This window comes from Dendrobates tinctorius, unplaced genomic scaffold (assembly GCF_039654945.1).
Source record: "Dendrobates tinctorius isolate UK_male_01 unplaced genomic scaffold, ASM3965494v1 ptg000302l, whole genome shotgun sequence".
Classification (NCBI taxonomy): Eukaryota; Metazoa; Chordata; class Amphibia; order Anura; family Dendrobatidae; genus Dendrobates; species Dendrobates tinctorius.
In genome coordinates, this window is record NW_027361969.1 from 4387253 (window position 1) to 4408781 (window position 21529).

Genomic DNA, 21529 nt, shown 5'->3' on the forward strand with positions numbered 1-21529 from the left:
AACAATCTCTTTTTCTGGATGCCACTGAGGTTTTATTTTTAATCTCACAAATGCCCAACTGTGATTCAAGAACTGCTTCTGAGGCTACATCTCTGTATGAAAAGCTGTGCGAGTTCAAGACCATTTTAACAGCAAACGTGTTTCTTCCTATTTTTGACGTTATCGGCCCTGTTTCAAAATATTTGCAGACAAGTGGCCTTGACTTTATGGTAGCATGGACAATGATCGAAAGTGCAATTGACCAGCTTAAGAAGATAACATTTGAACATATTAAGGAAACTGCTACACAGTTTGCATTAACAATGAATGATCTAATATCGAGTCACGATATTTCATTCTTGGAGATTGAAACAGAGATCCAAGTAAAGAGGACTGGCAGAAAGAAAAGAATGGCAGGTGAAAGCTCAGTTGATGTACGTCCAGCTGACGAAACACAACGTTTTCGTGTGGAAGTATACAGGCCAATTTTAGATCAAATTTTGACAAGCCTCACTGAAAGATTTTCAGAAAATAAACAGTTGATAATTGATACGCAATTTTTGCATCCCAAATATTTTGAAAATATTCGAAATGACCCCAACCAACTCAAGGAAGGCACCCTAACAAGAATCTCTGAATTATCAAAAGTTAATGAAGAAGCTCTTATTAGTGAGCTCAGAAGTTTTGCAAACCTCTTTCCTAAGTTGATGGTACACTTGGATGAACCAGAAAAAACAACTGTAGCTACAGAAGAAGATGGAGGAGATGGAGATGAATGGGGTGTACCTACAGACATTGTCAACACTAAATGCAAGTCATGTAAAAATTGCTTCCTCTGCTGTCACCGATTACTCTTGAAGTACAATCTCTATTCAGCTGCCTATGAGAATCTGTCTGTGGCATATGAGTACTTACTGACTCTATCTTTCACACAAGTTGCATGTGAAAGAGCATTCAGCAAGCTCAAACTCATGAAGACAAGACTGCGGGTTACAATGGGACAAGACCTGCTTGAAGCCTTTATGATCATGTCCATGGAGCGAGATCTCTTGGAACTAGTTCCATTTCAAGATGTGCTGGAAATTATTCGTGAAAGTTCACCTCTGATGAGATCTTTGCTAACTGTATGAGAATTCTCAGTGTTTAAAGCACCACTCTAGCGATTTGTTTTTCAGTGCTGGAGTGGTGCTTTAAATGTAAGTCTCCAGCCCCCTGCTTTATACTCACCCTCTCTGCCATCTTCATCTATTACCAGTGTTGCTCCCATTGGGCTCCTTTTGTGACCTTCCGGCAGCTCTAGTCTTTCTTGGAGTGTATCGGAGGTCACAACTCAATACATCCCCCACAAGAATGAAAGGGTACAAATCTCCCTACTACTTTCTTCATCAGTCTTGGGATTCATGAGGGGAGTTGGGTAAAGCTAGGGCCAGTGGGACCAAAAACATATCTCAGATGTCCATCTGCATAATGGGACCCTGCAGTGGCCAGGTACTTCCCAAAAGATGTGACTGTCCTTGTCACTGCCTACAGGACAGGAGCAATGCAGGGGCACGACAGGGAGCTAGTATAAAACTATTGTATATCTCCCCCCCCCTCCTCCTGTTCTCCCCCCTTGGACAACTGGTCCGGTTCGAATCTCCTGTGGAGCATACATCTTCTTACATTGAGACCAAACCATTTTTTAATAGAGCACTGTTTTGCATGAGCACTTTATTCATGTGAGTTTTCTTGTGTCATGTTTTTTCGTTCATTTAAATTGTGTGATTAAAGGTTATGTTTTAACGTATTGGGAGACTCTCTAAGCATTTACTCTAGTTATATCCCTGAAGGTGCTTCAGTACTGTAGCGCATAGCACAGTATAGCTGATTGTAAAGAAAATATATATATATATACCGTATATTCAGCTCTGGTAAATTCAGAGACCACTTTAAAAATTTCAGTTTGACTGATTTTTCTCTTTATTGGTAGACTTTTGTGTAAAATGTAAATAGCTATTTTATTCTAAAAACTTCTGACAACATGTCTCTGAAATTCCAAGCACTAAATCTTGTATATTTTTCTGAAAATGAGAAATGGTCAAGATTAGAAAAAAAAATGCAGAGTGCTTGCAGACCTCAAATAATGCAAAGGAAACAAGTTCATAATCATTTAGAAACAACAATACTAAAGTTTTAACTCAGGAAGAGTTCTGAAATCAATATTTTGTGAAATAACCATGATTTTTAATCACAGCTTTCATGCATCTTGGCTGCTTTCCTCCAGCCTGTCACACTACTTTTGGGTGACCTTATGCCACTCCTGGTACACATATGTAAGCAGTTCTTCTTTGATGGCTTGTGACTATCCATCTTCCTCTTGATTACACTCCAAAGGTTTTCATTGGTGTTTAGGTCTGGAGATTTGGGTTACCCATGACAGGGATTTGATGTGGTGGTATCTTAATTAACATACATATATATATATATATATATATATATATATATATATATATATATATATATATATATATATATATATATATATATATATATATATATAAAATATGAGAGAATTGGGATCCAGCAAAAACATGAAAGTTCACCAGAATTATAAAATCTTCTTCTTTATTTATCCATTAATTCATATAAAAATGTATGAGGAACTCCAAACAATTGGTAACATTCCAGCAAAGGGACTACATGTTTCAGCACTATGTGCCTTCTTCACGGTCCTTTTTGAACTGAGCTCCAACACTGACAATATATCCTCCTTTGTGGAACATATTGAAATGATCCTTAATTAAAAGCAGTGAAACAAACCAATTAAAAACACCTGAGTAGATGGTTGAAACTCAGTTCAAAAATATTGCTAGAAAAATACATATATTGAACATGTTTTATACATAGACCAATGAAATAAACATTTGGTAATAAATCAACAGTGATATGGAATAACTGCCACACAAAAAAATAATAATAAAAATTATTGAACATATATGAAAAAAATATACATCATGTGGTAGGCGCGATCTAAATATCAGAGACGATCACAAATATAACTCTCAAAAGGAAAAATATAATGGAGTAGGTATAAGGTAGAGATATAATCTTTTAAAAACTAATAAAGGCTCTCTAGGAAGAAAAAAAAAAAAAAAAATTCTTCCTTTTTTCTCCTCATCCTTTTTTTTTTTATTTCCTTTCCCGCTCCTTCCTTCCCCTTATCTCTCTTTCTTACTTAATATTGTGTAATGAGATCCATTCTACTGTTCAATCCGTCAGGAACTCTAGTCTCTAATAAAAAGATCCACCTACTTTCTCTAGAGAGGATTTTACTTTTATGATCACCACCCCTACGTGGTTTTGTAACCACCTCTATTCCCCTAAAGGAAAAGCTTTTTAAATCTCCTTTATGCACATTAGCAAAATGTTTGGAAACCGCAGAGGCTCCTGCAATAGGTAAATTAACTGCATCCGACAAATGTTTTCGCATACGCTGTTTCAATGAATTAGTGGTGCAACCCACATATTGAAGTCCGCAAATATTGCGAAGATTTTATAATTCTGGTGAACTTTCATGTTTTTGTTGGATCCCAATTCTCTCATATTTTCTATTTGTTGGGGCACACTCCCTGTCTGGATCCGTGCAGAATATAAGGTGAACACCGACGAGGAACTCCTTTATGGTGAGCTGGCTATATGTTCTTTACATTGTTTGAATATTGACTCTGGGAGTATTAGCCGAGCACCCATAATCAAAGTATTGAACTTGAAACTTTATTACATATGACTGATCTCATTGGTAAAAAATCCTTTTCTACTATGGAAGTGGATTACTGCAACACAAGACGCAATAAACTTGCCTTGATATTTAATGACAATGTCAATGGAGTGGATATAGCACCTGGGGGATTGAATTCCATCATGTACAATTTGGAACGCATTATGATCAAGGAACAGAAATTATGGTGGGACCACAACTCCCTCAGCTGCTACTGGGAGAGGAAGATGATCCCACGTGGTCTAAGATTAAAAAAAGTGGCTACAACAGCTTATAATGATGAGTTCCAGACCAGGTGGGAAAATGTTCTTAGTGAATGCTCTCTCAGTCTTATAAAATTAATCATTGAAGAAGAGGAGACTGAACTTAAAAAACTCAGTGATGAAATTAAGATTGTGAAAGATTCTCTGGAAATTTATCAAGGCAATGATTCTTACAAATTATTATATGAAAAAATGCAACAGAAATTAAATAAACTAGAGGATACCATTATTGAGACTAAAAAAAGAAAAGACACACGAGATTTGGAGGATTATAACAATAAATGTGTATATAATTGGAGCAAGAATCCGTCATCAATATTAAAAAAACGGAAACCTTGGTTCAGCAAACATAAAGTGACTTTTCAAAAAACTCAAGAAAATATGGACACTACTTTTGGAGATACTTCAGATGATTATTCAGATTCATCAGTGGCTTGTGTATCTAATAAAGGTATGGAAAAAAGAAAAAAATCTTACCAAAGAAATTACAACAAAGAGGGAGCTAAACCAAAAAACGGATTAGAAGGAGAGGAGGAAGACGCCATAAGAGAACAGGCTTATCAGGACAAACTCCGGAAACGGAAGAAGTAACTGTACCAGTCTACAACCTTTCCAGTTATATACTTTCAGCACCGCAACTTTCACTTTTGTCAAAAGGACTTGGTTTTTCCCCGGCATGTAAATTTAATGTATATGACACAGTGTGTGATGTTAATCGTCTAGCACGTAGTTTAACCTTAAAATGTCATTTTGTGGATAATATTGTTACTGATAATTCTTGTTCTGTAGAAAATAGGGATGTTGAAAGGTTACTTACGTTTGAGGAACAGGTGGGTTTGTATAATTTGAGACAACTAGAATCTGAAAGCTCCAAAGAATACCAGGTTAATTTAAATGATTCTTTTCATGTAAAAAATACAAAATTTTACCCACTTAAATCTAGACCTCCGATGCTGGATGTTTTTCAAGAAGCGGTGGAAAGGGATTTGGTGGAATTAAATAACAGAGTGGAACTGACCCATCATAATCTGACATTTCATGAGCATAAAGCTCATCAGGAGTTGAGTAAGAATAAAGATCTAAAAATTGTCCAGTCGGATAAGGGTGGATCAATTACCATTCTGGATGTTGGTTTATATAAGAAACTCAATCTAATCGCATTGGGAAACTCCAGTGTTTACAGGGAATTAAATGAAAATCCCACTCTCCCTTTTAATAAGGAAATGAAAAAAATTTTGCAGGAAGGTGTATCTACAGGAGCTATTTCAGAGAAATTGAGTGAAGCTCTGTATTGTGACCATCCCATTATACCCATTTACCACTCACTCCCCAAGGTGCACAAAGAAATTTTTCCTCCCCCACTAAGACCTATCGTTTCAGGGATAGGATCTTTTAGTGAACGCCTTGGGGAGTGGGTGGATCATTATCTACAACCCCTGGTGGCTTTAACTCCTAGTCACTTGAGAGATAGCAAAGCAGCTATTAACACGGTAGAAAAAATAGAATGGGGGAATGATTTTCTGTGGCTTTCATGTGATGTTATTGGATTATATCCATCAATTCCACATTCTGTTGCATTAGAGAGCCTCAGATATTATCTATCTAAATATAGTGAGTATACATTTGAAATTCAACATTTTTTAGTGCTTGCAACTAATTTTTTGCTCACTCATAATTATTTTATTTTTGATGAGAAATATTATTTGCAGATACAGGGAGTGAGCATGGGGGCTAAATTTTCACCGTCTTTAGCAAATTTAACTATGTCAGTATGGGAGGAGAGGTATATTTTTCATTTCAACAATCCATTTAGACATAACATTTTTTGGTTGGGACGTTTCATTGATGATTTGGTTTTTGTGTGGAGGAGGAACAAGGATTTAGCATCTTCCTTTTTTTCATATTTAAATAACAATAGTTTTAATCTCAAATTTACATGCCACATGAATGAGCTGTCAATCAATTTTCTTGATTTGACCTTGAAAATAGATTCAAATCGAAAAAAAGTGTTGGTGGAACCTTATCGCAAATCTACAGCTGTAAACAGTATATTGATGGCAAATTCATGTCACGCCAACCATGTTATTAGAAATATACCCACAGGTGAGCTGATTCGAACAAAAAGAAACAGTACATAAAAAGATACCTATATGAAAGAATCTCAATTTTTGGCAAAAAGATTAAAATCCAGGGGTTATCCAAACTGGTCTCTTAAAAGAGCGAGAGGCAGAGAGGCATAGTAGATAATTTAAATAGACAGGAATTGTTGGAATATAAAAATATCAAAGAACATAACAATGATTTGGGTATAGTTTTCAGCACTAAATTTAGTCCACAGTATCAAGAAATAGTCTCTATTATTAAAAAACATTTACCCATTTTAGAACAAAGTGGTGAATTGAAAGAAATATTAAAAAAATATTCAATTAAATTTGTTGCGAGGAGAGCTCCTACTATAGGATCTATGTTGACGGAAAGCTTATTTACTGATCCAGACAAAAAATTGAAACAAAATTGGATGAAAACTGTAGGCTGTTTTGGTTGTGGTGCAAAAATTTGTAAGTGTTGCAAATATATTGTTAAAACAAAAACATTTTCTTCTATAAAAAATGGAAAAATTTTGAGATTTTCTCTTTTATTAATTGTAATACAGAAAATGTAATATATCTTATTGATTGCAATATTTGCGGACTTCAATATGTGGGTTGCACCACTAATTCATTGAAACAGCGTATGCGAAAACATTTGTCGGATGCAGTTAATTTGCCTATTGCAGGAGCCTCTGCGGTTTCCAAACATTTTGCTAATGTGCATAAAGGAGATTTAAAAAGCTTTTCCTTTAGGGGAATAGAGGTGGTTACAAAACCACGTAGGGGTGGTGATCATAAAAGTAAAATCCTCTCTAGAGAAAGTAGGTGGATCTTTTTATTAGAGACTAGAGTTCCTGACGGATTGAACAGTAGAATGGATCTCATTACACAATATTAAGTAAGAAAGAGAGATAAGGGGAAGGAAGGAGAGGGAAAGGAAAGAAAAAAAAAAGGATAAGGAGAAAAAAGGAAAAAAATTTTTTTTTTTTTTTTTTCTTCCTAGAGAGCCTTTATTAGTTTTTAAAAGATTATATCTCTACCTTATACCTACTCCATTATATTTTTCCTTTTGAGAGTTATATTTGTGATCGTCTGATATTTAGATCGCGCCTACCACATGATGTATATTTTTTTCATATATGTTCAATAATTTTTATTATTATTTTTTTGTGTGGCAGTTATTCCATATCACTGTTGATTTATTACCAATTGTTTATTTCATTGGTCTATGTATAAAACATGTTCAATATATGTATTTTTCTAGCAATATTTTTGAACTGAGTTTCAACCATCTACTCAGGTGTTTTTAATTGGTTTGTTTCACTGCTTTTAATTAAGGATCATTTGAATATGTTCCACAAAGGAGGATATATTGTCAGTGTTGGAGCTCAGTTCAAAAAGGACCGTAAAGAAGGCACATAGTGCTGAAACATGTAGTCCCTTTGTTGGAATGTTACCAATTGTTTGGAGTTCCTCATACATTTTTTATATGAATTAATGGATAAATAGAGAAGAAGATTTTATAATTCTGGTGAACTTTCATGTTTTTGCTGGATCCCAATTCTCTCATATTTTCTATTTGTTGGGGCACACTCCCTACCTGGATCCGTGCAGAATATAAGGTGAATACCGACGAGGAACTCCTTTATGGTGAGCTGGCTATATGTTCTTTACATTGTTTGAAAATATATATATATATATATATATATATGTCTGATATATCGACTGGTTGTATAGGCACTACTACAACCACTACCTATAATTTAGTAAACTTACGGTAGTATTACCATGTACGGTGGTGGTATAGCGTGCCGAGGGTTCAGAGAGTGGGAACTGCAGCAAGGCAAGGTTTGTGCTGATATCAATGTTCTGGTATGCTGTGGACCCCTGGCTGACACACTGATATGAAGCAAAGAGAGAAATAAATATGTTAATTGAGCACTTACTTGTGTTTTCAGTGGTGATACACTAACAAGGAGTCTTTTTTCTGTTGATAAGTATTTATTGTTGCTCAACCATTTTTGTGAAATGGGTTGTTAGAAGGTGTACCTCTGTCGCACATGCGCTATACTCAAGTGCTACTACAGGAGACCCAAACCTTAAGATGGGCCGCGGCCGCGTCACAGTGGGCCACTGCATTGTGCTTGCCCCCCAGGCTAAAAGTTGCCAGCCAGCCCCTGCCTCTAGAATACCCATAGCTCATCCATGCACGAGACAAGAATATTTTATCTTGTTCCAGATGAGTCTCCTGTATTGCAGGAAAATGGGGTCTAATATAATCCATAACTGCCGCCCTTTTAGTAGTATCCCCCAGACCGCGAACATTCCATGAAAGAAAGTTGACTTTGCCCGTCATTACAGTGAGACATATAAATGGTAAAAGCAAATATGACTGTCAGGTGGAGCCCACCTGTTCCTGGCATCTGAAAGCAGCACTAAGATCAGCAGCACATAAAAATTATAAAAAAGAAAAACCTCAATTAGAACAACAACCACCATACCCCTTCCCACCCTACAAACTGCAAACGCAACATGACAAAAAAGTCAATGTAAGAGCACCAGTCCATCCTGAAGCTGCAGAATGGAGCAGAGCCTACAGCTCTGAAAACTGGAAATGAAGCAATATGAATTTAAAGAGATCCACCAGGACCGAGTGAGGCCTGTTTCACACATCCGTTTTTTGGCATCCGCCTGCATCCGTCAAAGTGTGAAAAAACGGATCCGTTTCCGTTTTGCCACAAACGGATGCAAAAGGATCCGTTTTTTTGACGGAGCCGCGGTAGCCGCTAATGGAAGTCTATGGGACAAAAAACGGATCCTCAAAAAAAATGGCGGAACCGTTTTTTAACGGAAAACGACGTATTTAGACGGATTTTAAAAAACGGAAGTGTGATCCAGGCCTAATGGATATCAAAGTGGACAGTCCACTGGGCCATAGTGGTTATGTTATAATGACAATGGCCGAACTAATGATCCTAGATGACACATGCCATAACAAATATATTTCAGCGTCGCTGTTCTTGTCTAAGCCGTTGCCGATTAGTGTCCAGCCAATGTGAAGCATCTTTAGGATTTTTAAAAAAGAATGTTTCATTCCAAGCTGCCACTCTGAGCCTAGCCGGATACAGCATAGAGTATGAAACTTGCAGGTTCTTCAGGCACCTTTTCACCTCCGTAAATTGAGCCCTCCTTTTTGATATTTCAACGCAGTAGTCAGGAAAAAATTATATTCTGTGGCCATCTACCATTACAGAATCCTTATTTCTGGCCGCCCTCAGGATGGCATCTCGGTCTTTGTAGTGGAGCAATTTCATTAAAACTGGCCTTGGGGGAGCTCCCGGAGGAAGGGGTCTGGTAGGAACCCTACGGGCGCATTCCACAGCATAAAGTTGGGACAGGACCTCAGCACCAAAAATTTGGTGAATCTATTTCTCAAAGAATTCAGTCGGATTAGTTCCTTCTGTTTTCTCTGGCACTCCGATGATTCTTACGTTATTTCTTCTTAGCCTGTTTTCCAGGTGTCTGCCTTGTTAAACAGAGCTGACAACTGCTGCTGGTGTCTGCTGGAAACTTGCGATATCTGTGGCATTTTATCTTCACGGTCACTAATCCTCCCTTCTGAGGCTGCCATGGATCACTAAAGGGCATGTCACACTAAGAGATATCGCTAGCAATATCGCTATAACTAGTGACGTTATAGCGATATTGCTAGCGATATCTCTGTGTCTGATACTTATCAGCGACCGGCTCCCCTGCTGCTTATCGCTGATCGCGCGAGAACGTCCAGGACTGTTTCTCGTCATCAGCTTCCTGTGGCGCTTCCTGCTGTGAGGACGAGCGACGCGTGGAGCCGGACGGGAGGACGCAGGATCGCCTGGTGTGACAGGTAAGTAGCGATCCCCGTCCCCAGCGATGTCGCTAGTGAGATCTGCCTATGTGGCAGCTCACTAGCGACCACTTAGCGATGTACCAGCGATCCTGACCGCGTCATATCGCTGGTCGGGATCGCTGGTACATCGCTAAGTGTGACAGTACCTTAACTTTCTGGAGGCCCTGCCTCATGCCAGAGATTTCCTCTTTAATTTGACCTATTTGAGTACTGATGGATGACATGGCTGTGCCATAATGATTTACAGCAGTTAGAATGTCCTTTAGTGTATGCTCTGTACTCTGTTGGAATGTGGCTGAGATTGCATGATTGTCCTGTGTACAGGAATGGGTGGATGGGAGCCAGCACTACTCCCCCCATTCTCCCTAATGGCATCTTGGGAGTTAATCTGTGTGGAGTCGGATATCTCCTGCATCTGTTTGTTGTAGGAGTTTAATATGTTGTCCTTGGTGTGTTTAGAATCCAGGACTAGGGATGGGCGAATCCGAATGCTAAAGTCCAGGGTCTGTAACGGACACCTAGTGTTCGGAACCAAATCCCTAACACGGACTCCAAACCAGAAGTGCGTTTTAGCGTTCGGCTGCCTAATAAAGCTTGTTGAAATCACCAAGCTTTATGGCTGTGGACACTTATTGCCGCATCACAGCCATGCCAAGTGCTGGCATGGCTGTGATTGGGTGGCACAGCGTGTGACCAAGCCTGTATAAAGGCTGAATCATGAGCTGCATTGCCATCAATAGCGTTGTTGCAAGAGAAGTGTGCCATACAGCCTAGTGTATACAGCCCCTTGTAACAACCCTGCTGGCGTCACTGCATGGCCTCCCATCCCCTGCACATCAACTTACTCACTGCTCCGGGTCATGCTGTGAATTCTGTCTATTGCCAGTCCTGTGCTCTGTGCCTCTGCTCTTCTGTATGTTTCCTGGCTATGTGTGTATAGGGGGGCTGCGCCAGAACTCTCTGGTTCTTATGCAGTCAGGGTGCACCTGTCTAATCTGTCCCTGACCAATCACCTAGAGCCCTTGACTATTTAGTTCCGCCACACTCTTTGAAACATTGCCTGTGCAATGTCTATACTCAGTTAGTATCTTGCGGCTGAGGAAGCCAGGCCCTGTCCTGTGTATCTCCTTCTCTGTAGGAATACTCTTAGCCTTGCTTTGTGTTCTTTGCCTGCATGTCTGGAGGCTGAATATCCTGGCCCTTGAGTCTTGGTCCCAGTACCTTGTCTGTACTCTGTCCTACCTTAGTCTCCCTTTCTCCTTGTCTGTGGCTTCCTTCCCTGCTGTGTCTTTCCTTGTGTTCTCCCTGTCTGTGCATCTGCTCCCTTGCAGCTCTGCCTGCTCTGCTCCCTTGCAGCTCTGCCTGCTCTGCTCTCTTTCAGCTCTGCCTGCTCTGCTCTCTTGCAGCTCTGCCTGCTCTGCTCCCTTGCAGCTCGGCTCCCTAGCCGCTCTGCCTGCTCGGCTCCCTAGCCGCTCTGCCTGCTCGGCTCCCTAGCCGCTCTGCCTGCTCGGCTCCCTAGCCGCTCTGCCTGCTCCGCACTCCTGCGGCTCAGTTCCTAACCTGTTTCAACATATTCCACTCCTTCCTGCCTGTGTCCATACCTGCACCTCCTGTGTGAACAGGTCCAAACCTGTTCCTTCATATTTCACTCCTTCCTGCCTGTATCCATACCTGCACCTCCTGTGTGAACAGGTCCCAACCTGTTCCTTCATACACCACACCTGCTTGCCCTGTGTCTTCAAGCCGTGCCTGCTTGCCCTGTGCCTCCAAGCCGTGCCTGCTTGCCCTGTGTCTTCAAGCCGTTCCTGCCTGCCAGTGTACCAGCCGTGCCTGTTAGTCACACCTGTCCAAGTGACTTGTCCCTGAGTGGGATCAGAAGCCACAGTGAGACAGCACCCTGGAGTGGCACCTGACAGCTACCTGCCGCACAAGCCTGACCTCACCATCAGAGGCTCCAGTGAAGACCGAGGTAGCTGTCGTAGTTACGCCCCTTCCAGGGTAGTCTGGTTTGTGGCACAGTGGGGCCACAATCCCCCGGCTCGCGCCATTCAGCCAAAGCGCGAGCATGACACCCCTATTCAGTTCTTTTCAGCCTGGCTACTAGTGCCCATACAGCATGGTCCACAGTGCACTTACAGCTTGGTGCACACTGCCTATACAGTCTGATCCACAGTACATGTACAGCCTGCTGCACACTGCCTGTAAAGCCTGGTGCTTAGAGCACTTAGAGCCTGGTCCAAAGTGCCAGTACAGCCTGGGGCAGAGTGTCCGTACAGCCTGGTGCACACTTCCTGTAAAACCTGGTGCTTAGTGCCCTGACAGCCTGGTGCACAATGCACTTACACCCTGATCCAGAGTGCCCATACAGCCTGATCCAGAGTGCCAGTAAAGCCGGCTGCACACTGCCCTTCCAGCCAGGTGCACACTGCCTATGAAGTTTGGTGTTTAGTGTCCTTAAAGCCTGGTGTATAGGGCCCATAAACATGGGGAGATCATCAAATAGGGAACGTGGCTGCAGTGCTTCTGGTGGTGAAGGTAGAGCTGCTGCAAGGAGATTACATGGTAGATCTGTGCCAGTTATGTGCCCAAGTGAAACACCTTCCTCAGGTAATTGCAGGCGAAAGGACATTCTGCGTGATTACGTAGGCCCGAGTGCTGCTGGAAGAATGGTGAGGCCGACAGTGCATCCAGTTCCTTAGCATTGTCTTCCACCCGGTTCCCTGCAGATTTGGCACCTGTAGACCATGGTCACCATTCTTCCATCTCACCCCTTTGCAAAACAGTCAAGCAGTCTGAGCCCCAAATAATGCAGCAGTCTCTACAGCTTTTTGATAATCGACTGGCTGGGGTTCCATGGCCCATCCACCTGGCCTTGCTCCAGAAGCCAGATTGTCCTTCTGTCATACTACTACGTTCAACAAATTTTTATTAGAAAACGAACTCTAATTAGGCATTTTTCTATCAAGGAGCAGCACATCCATGCACCAGGGTAGTAAAGGAGTCCAAAACTACAAAGAGCCCTTGCATCCACTTCCAGAGAGGTACTGTGTAACCCTATTGACTCATGGGCCCAAATCTAAATCAATTTTAAACTTCCCACATTACCCAGGGAAATCATATTGAGATGCTTTTCTCAATGGCAGTTAATTAGTTTAGATGCATCAACAGTAGCTAATGCCCAAATAAGAACAAATACCTGCTTCCCACAGTACCCCTCAGCCTGCTAAATAATGCTGTGGCTAAAGTAAAACTGTAGACTGACACCACTTTTAACCCCTTACCGACAAGGACAAGTTTTGTTTTTTTTGTTTTTTGTTCTTTAGGTTTTTCCTCCCCCTCTACCCTGAGCCACAACTTTATTTTTTACCATCGACCTAGCCATATGAGGGCTTGTTGCTTGCAGGATCAGTTGAACTTTTGACAGCATTCATTGTAATATAAAATGTTCTGGAAAATTGAAAAATAACTCCAAGTGCTGAGACAAAAATGCAGCAATTGATTTTTTTTTAAGCCTTATTTATTGTGTGTTAAAAATGTACTCCAATACCACAGCATTGCCGACATGGCATGCATGGTGGGCTTTAGCCAGCTGCCATGGCAACCCATACTTAAGAGCATGAAAGCCAGAAAAAGGCGCTCAAAGGTTTGCTACGTCATGATATTGAATCAGAAGAAGCCTCATCTCTGACAATTGTGCGAAAGTAGGTACCGTATTTTTCGGATTACAAGATGCACCGGACCATAAGACGCACTTCGGAGGAAATTAGGAAAAAAATTGAAGCAAAAAATGTGGTCAGTTCTGTATTTAATATCCCCTATCCTGGTAAATATGGTCCCCTCATCTCCATCCTGATACACATTGCTCCTCATCCCTATCCTGGTATGCATGGCTCCCTCATCCCTATCCTGATATGCATGGCCCTCATCCCTAGCATTATATGCATGGTCCACTTATCCCTAGCCAGGTATGCATGGATACCTCATCTCTCTTCTGGTATACACGGCCTCCTCATCCCTATCCTGGTATGCATAGCCTCCTCATCCCTATCCTGATATGCATGGCCCTCATCCCTCTCCCTATCCCAGTCCTGGTAGTATAGGAATGCTAATTTCACGATTATCTTGCAAAGTCAACAGGCTTCTGATCACCCAATAAACAAGCAAAATGCTTGTTCTTCAGGTGAACTGATTTTTAATTACTTTACCCCCAAGGGTGGTTTGCATGTTAATGACCAGGTCAATTTGTACAATTCTGATCACTGTCCCTTTATAAGGTAATAACTCTGGAATGCTTCCATGGATCCCGGTGATGATTCTGACATTGTTTTCTCGTGACAAATTGTACTTCATGATAGTGGTAAAATTTATTTGATGTGACTTGTGTTTATTTGTGAAAAAAAGAAAGAAATTTGGAGAAAATTTCTTAATTTTCCAACTTTGATTTTTCATGCCCTTAAATCACAGAGATAAGTCACACAAAATACTTAATAAGCAACATTTCCCACATGTCTACTTTACATCAGCACAATTTTGGAACCAAATTTTTTTTTTTGTTAGAAAGTTATAAGGGATAAAAGTTAAACAGCAATTTTTACACTTTTTTTTTTTTTAGGGACCACATCACATTTGAAGTCACTTTGAGGGGTCTATATGATAGAAAATACCCAAAAGTGACACCATTCTAAAAACTGCATCCCTGAAGGTGCTCAAAACCACATTCAAGAAACTTATTAACTGTTCAAGTGCTTCACAGTAATTTTTGAAATGGTTAAAAAAAAAAAGAACATTTAACTTTTTTTCACAAAAAAATTACTTCAGATCCAATTTTTTTTATTTTACCAAGGGTATCAAAAGAAACTGGACCCCAAAAGTTGTTGAAAGTTTTTGTGCAATTTGTCCTGAGTATGCAGATACCCCATATATGCAGGTAAACCACTGTTTGGGCGCTTGGCAGAGCTCAGAAGGGAAGGAGCGCCGTTTTACTTTTTAAACGCAAAATTGGCTGGAATTAAGATCGGACGCCATGTTGGGTTTAGAGAGGCCTTGATGTGCCTAAACAGTGGAAACCCCCCACAAGTGACCCCATTTTGGAAACTAGACCCCCCCAAGGAACTTATCTAGATGTGTGGTGAGCACTTTGAACCCCCAAGTGCTTCACAGAAGTCTATAACGTAGAGCCATAAAAAGAAAAATCATTTTTTTCACAAAAATGACCTTTTCGCCCCAAATTTTTTGTTTTTCCAAGGGTAACAGGAGAAATTGGACCACAAAAGTTGTTGTGCAATTTGTTCTGAGTATGCTGATACCCCATATGTGGGGGTAAACCACTGTTTGGGCACATGGCAGAGTTCGGAAGTGAAGGAGCATCGTTTGACTTTTTCAACACAGAATTCGCTGGAATTGAGATCAGACGCCATGTCGCGTTTGGAGAGCCCCTGATGTTCCTAAACAGTGGAAACCCTCCAATTCTAACTCCAACCCTAACCCCACACCCCTAACCCTAATCATAACCACAAACCTAACTCTAACACACCCCTAACTTTAATCCCAACCGTAATCCAAACCCTAACGCCAAACTCTAGCCCGAATCCTAACCCTAACTTTAGCCCAACTCTAACCCAAATGGGAAAAATATTTATTTCATTTTTCCCTAACTAAGGGGGTGATAAAGGGGGGTTTGATTTACTATTTTATTTATTTTGATCACTGTAATAGGGTCTATCACAGTGATCAAAATGAACCAATAGGAAGAAAATCTCCTATTGTTGCCGGGTGGTGGCTGGCAGATCTCGGCGGGCGCACTGCGCATGCGCCCGCCATTTTCTCCCGGAAGAAAAAGCCAGCGGCCCGGGGGACTTCAGGAGTACCTGCAGGGACAACGGAGGTACCAAGGGGGTGATTGGGGGATCCTATTTCTCTCTCCTCTGATGTGCGATCACATTAGAGGAGAGAAATTAAATGGAAAATGCAGTCACCATTATACCGTCAATATCGGCGATCGCAACATCGGGGTCGGTAAATACCGACCCGAATCATGTTCTCTTGTCTCAGCTACCCCAGGCAGCCAAGACCCCGGAGAGATTCTGACGCTGGGGGCGCTATAACCTTAAGCCTAAGTGCCGTTAAAAAGCGGCGCAGTGGTTTAAGTACCCTTAACTGCCGCCGTTAAAAGGCGTATCGGGCTCGCATTACAGAATGCTGTAGATAAGCCCCTGATGTCGGTGCCAGCAGCTCATATTCGAAAAAAGGGGTGACAGATTTCCTTTAAGCAGATTTGAAAACCATAATCCTCAGTGATGCACTGTCCTGTGTAAACGGGACTACTGTAATGTTGCCAAAAACCACAGCGGCCTATGTGTACTGAGCGATCTAACAGTGTGCATAGCATTTACCAATCAGAGGTAGTTAAGCGTCGCTGGACGTTCCTTGTAAACAGACCCCAAATAAGGTTTGCAGCCTCTCTGTGCTATTTATTTGCATAGTAAACTGCAACTTGTCTGCCTTCTTCCCTGCAATTTGGCTATATGAAAATGCATGGCTAAGATCACGTTATGGACTGGCCCAATGTAACCCCATTGGCTTTCTCATAGCTGTCTAGCATCAAATAGAGCCCTAGCTCCATAAGTCTCTAATCCCTTGCACTTTACGTCTAAAACTGTCTGGGCTGCTTCCAAAGCTGTGTATGAACATTATGACAAGTATTATGTTATTATTTATACTAGAGGGAGGGAAGATTATGACAAGTATTATGTTATTATTTATACTAGAGGGAGGGAAGCTATCACATCGGGAGGGCCGTAATGTCACAATGGGGGCAGGCTTTGCAGCATTGAGACTCTCTCCTCCCCATGTGCTCACCGACCTATCCACTCTCTCTTTCCCCATGTGCTGACTCTTCCCCATGTGCTGACTTCTCCAGTCTGTGCTCTCTTCTTTGACCTGTCTACCCCATGTGCTATCCCCCTTGTCTGCTGTCTCTCTCCTTCCTGTGCTGTGTTCTCCCCTCATGTGCTGTCTCGTTTGAGCTGTCTCCCCCCTGTGCTCTGTCTCTCTCATCCTTATGTCTGACCGTGTACAGAACATACCACAGCTCCTGGGCGGGGGAGGAAGCAAAAGTCAATACTGACATTACAGCAGGAGATCGCAGAGGATACATTTTGTGAGGTAAAATATTGCTTAAGAACAGTCAGTGAAATATTTTACCTCACAAAATGAATCCTCTGTGATCCTCTGCTGTAATGTCAGCATAATCTTTTGCTTCCTCCCCTGCCCAGGAGATGTGGTATGCTCTGTACACGGTCAGACATAGACAATTTTTAAAATGAACTTTTGTTCGTGGGAAAACCCCTTTAATGTGACCGGCTTCCCCTGCCTGTAGACACGTCACGGATCTGCCGCCGGGATCAGCCGAATGATTCACTGCCCCTCACAGAATTCAGTGCGACGGTGTTCCGTTGGTGGTAGGGAACCAGCACAAGAGGTACGCACAAGAGGCTGCGTGAGTGTGAGTGAGTGTGAGAGTATGAGTGTGTGAGTGAGTGTGTGAGTATATGAGTGTGGTGCGTACAGCGTATATAATATAGAGTGTGTGTGTGTGGTGAGACGGTGTTCTGCTGGTGGTACCGCGCAATAGGTTTGTACCAGCACCAGTTTCCATATTGAGACACCCATCACTTGGGTGTCCCAATATGGCGGTTGGTGAACTTCCTCCGCTTGGAATTCTGGGATACGGTGACATCTGGACAGAACAGGAAATGAAAACATTACAAGGCAATTATATAAATAGATGTAGATGTCTTACTTCTATAACTCAAGAAAACTTAAATAGATCAAGCAGTTTAACACTAACAGCACTTTTTAGTAGTTTTTTTGAACATATTTTTAACATGCCTTTTGTTAATTCTCAAAAAGCACAACCAAAATCGCATTAATTAAAACATATTAACTGGTGGAAAATTGTGAGCATTTTTGTCACTCAGTTAAGTAATGCATGGCACATTATTTCTTAGAGTATATTTACACAAGAAAATAAACATACCCAATAAACTAAAAGGGACAACCACTCACTTGTATTCTGCAGGATCCATGAACACTCAATGCTTCATGTGCAGCTTGTACTGTCACACAATGGTCCCGAGGAACTTTTGAGTGCTCATCAATTCCTGAACGATGAAACAATACCCGTGCCACTGGATCAGAAGGAGACACCTCTCCACCAACAACCTCACCTTGAATCCCTTTCAATCGAGTTCCCAGCATTTCCCATGGAATATTCTGAAATAAAGATAGAAAACTGTATAAGCAAGAATTATGAATTATAGAATCTCTCAAGAACATAAGAAATAGCATAGGAAAGTAATTTGTAATATTACATTTTCCCCTAAGATCCTCTCTAATGATGTTATATTTATTGGTATCTGATGGTCATAAACAGAGCCTGAAGAAAACAGGAGTGGCAATTCGTAGGCGCTGCCAAGGAGTACAGGAAATGGATGTGCGTTAATAGAATCTTTATTCACACAATTAATTTTGGAATCGGATCGACTCCTTGAAGTACAATAGAACAGAAAATGCCTGCTACCTTAAAAAAGGAACTTACAGCGGGGAAAATAAGTATTTGATACACTGCCGATTTTGCAAGTTTACCCACCTACAAAGAATGGAGAGGTCTGTAATTTTTATCGTAGGTTCACTTCAACTGTGAGACAGAATCTTAAAAAAAGAACCCAGAAAATCTCCTTGTACAAATTTTAAATAATTAATTTGCATTTTATTGCATGAATTAATTATTTGATACAATAGAAAAACAGAACTTAATATTTGGTTAAGAAACCGTTGTTTTCAATTACAGAGGTCAGACGTTTCCTGTAGTTCTTGACCAAGTTTGCAAACACTGCAGCAGGGATTTTGTCCCAATTCTCCATACAGATCTTCTCCAGATCTTTCAGGGCTGTCGCCGAGCAACATTGAGTTTCAGCTCCCTCCAAAGATTTTCTATTGGGTTCAGGTGTGGAGACTGGCTAGGCCACTCCAGAGCCTTGAAATGCTTCTTACAGAACCACTCCTTTGTTGCCCTGGCTGTGTGTTTCGGATCATTGTCATGCTAGAATACTCAGCGACCACACATCTTCAACGTTCTTACTGAGGGAAGGAGCCTGTTGGCAAAAATCTTACGATACATAGCCCCTTCCATCCTCCGTTCAGTACAGTGCTGTCGTCCTGTTCCCTTTGCCAAAAAACATCCCCTAAAGTATGAGGTTTCCTCCACCATGCTTCACAATTAGTACAATATTCTTGGGGTTGTACTCATCCTTCTTCCTCCAAACATGGCGAGTGGAGTTGATACCAAAAGTTCTATTTTGATCTCATCTGTTCACAAGACTTTCTCCCATGCCTTCATCCAGATGGTTATTGGCAAACCTCAAACAGGCCTGGACATGTGCTGGCATGAGCAGGGTGATCTTGTGTGCCCTGCAGGATATTAATCCTCGATGGGGCAGTGTGTTACTAATGGTAATGTTTGAGACTGATCCCAGCTCTCTTCAGGTCTTTGATCAGGTCCTCGTGTGTAGTTCTGGGCTGACTCATGACCTTTCTCAGAATCATCCTTACCACATGAGGCGAGATCCAGACCCAGGAGCGCCAGACCGAGGAAGATTGACCGTCACCTTGTGTTTATTCCAATTTCTAATAATTGATCCAACAGTTGTTGCCTTCTCACCAAGATGCGTGTCTATTGTCCTGTAGCCCTTCTCAGCCTTGTGCAGGTCTACAATTTTGTCCCTGGTGTTCTTAAAAAGCTCTTTGGTATCGTCCATCGTGGAGAGGTTGGAGTGTCATTGATTGAGCGTGTGGACAGGTTTCTTTTATAAAGGTAACGAGTTCAAAAAGGTTCAATTAATACAGTTAACTAGTGCAGAGTAGGAGGGCTTCATAAATAAAAAACAACATGTCTGTGAGAACCATAATTCTTGCTGGTTGGCAGGTGATCAAATACTTATTTCAAGCAATAAAATGAAAAATAATTTTGTAACAATCATATAATGTGATTTTCTGGATTTTTTTTTTTAAAGATTCTGTCTCTCACAGTTGAGGTGTGCCTACGATAAAAATTACAGACCCCTCCATTCTTTGTTGGTGGGAAAACTTGCAAAATCGGTACTGTATCAATACTTATTTTCCCCACTGTAGGTGATATACCATATATAAACAAAGTTAGGGACACCAGCACACTATGGGGTGTCTGGACGCCAGCGCTCGCGAGTGGCCCCAACCCTCGCTCAGGGCCTCGATACTTGCAATACTTACCTCTCCTCAATCCTCTGCTGCGGCGTCTTCCGTGTCTCCTGACTCTGTGACGTTTCAGGTCAGAGGACGCAATTACGTGACTAGTGTGCCCTCTGCCTGAACAGTCACAGTGCAGAGAGCCGGAAGAGCTCGACGCTGAGGAGTCCAGAAAAGAGCAGTGAGGAGAGGCGAGTGCTTCATTTTTTTTCAAATGGATACACTGCCTCCAGTGGGGCGAATTTACATAATAAAACGTGCAGCTGGATACGCCGCCTCCAACAGGCGAATTTAGGTAATACATGTAAGTCTGGAAACCCTGCCTCCAGTAAGGCGAATTTAAATAATAAGGGAAAACCTGGGTAACAATAACAATGGTGGCCCTGCGATAGGGAACTGGGAAGTGGAGACCTCCTGCACTCCCCTGAGTCAGTGTCTCTACACTCCTAACATTCCCTAGGCTGGTTCCACACCGGGCGACGATCAGGAACCTAAAAACCCTGACTCGCCCTGAACCTAAACCCTCACTAGGGAAATGGTCGGTGCGGAAACTAATCCCACCACTGCACTAAAACACACATAAGGAAAAGTGACAAAACAAGGGAAACACCACTTAGCTTTGCTCTGTTGCTTACGCTCCCAGCAACAGAGCCCACCACCTGCATGCATCTTTTCCTCCAACCGGATCCAACACCATAGTGCAGCCTTGGAGCAAACAGAGTCCACCACCTGCGTGCAGCTGTCCAGAAACAGAGTCCAGCAAATGAGTCCCGCTTTTCTGCCAAAGAGTCCAGCATTTTGAGTCCAGCTTTCCAGCAACAAAGTCCATCATCATGAGTGCAGATCTACAACATAGCTGCCACTCCACCAAGCCATGCAAGAACTCCTTGCTGACACCATAGCTGCGACTCCACCAAGCCATGCCAGCCCTCCTTGCAGACACCATAGCTGACACTCCAGGACTCTCACTGAGCTGCCCATGACTCTCCTTCAGCTCCATACTTCACCCCGGCTTGTTTGCAAATGAGGAACTATCACCAACAGTGATTGACACACCTGACACTCTCTTATAGAGCAATCACACCTGTTACATAATCACGTGCACTGAATCAAAGGAACCAGAGTGCAATGACCCTAATGGCCACCGGGGGGAAAACTACAACTGAAACCACCACAGTGCAATGACCCTAATGGCCACCGGGAGCAAAACCACCTTTGGCACACAGCCAAAGGAAAAAAAAAGGTTGCTTTGTGCATTTAATCTGTC

General features: G+C 41.8%; 1 protein-coding gene and 1 long non-coding RNA gene across 2 annotated transcripts in view; one reads left to right on the forward strand and one right to left on the reverse strand.

Moving 5' to 3' along the window:
* The window catches only part of TMEM132A (transmembrane protein 132A), a 310163-nt gene that overhangs the window by 167320 nt on the left and 121314 nt on the right, over positions 1–21529 (reverse strand). The window contains exon 3 of the mRNA XM_073560699.1: positions 18046–18252. Within this exon, the coding sequence (XP_073416800.1) occupies positions 18046–18252 (207 nt within the window). The remainder of the gene's footprint in view (positions 1–18045; positions 18253–21529) is intronic.
* LOC141073469 (uncharacterized) overlaps positions 1–21529 on the forward strand; it is an 88300-nt gene that overhangs the window by 17454 nt on the left and 49317 nt on the right. The window lies entirely within an intron of this gene.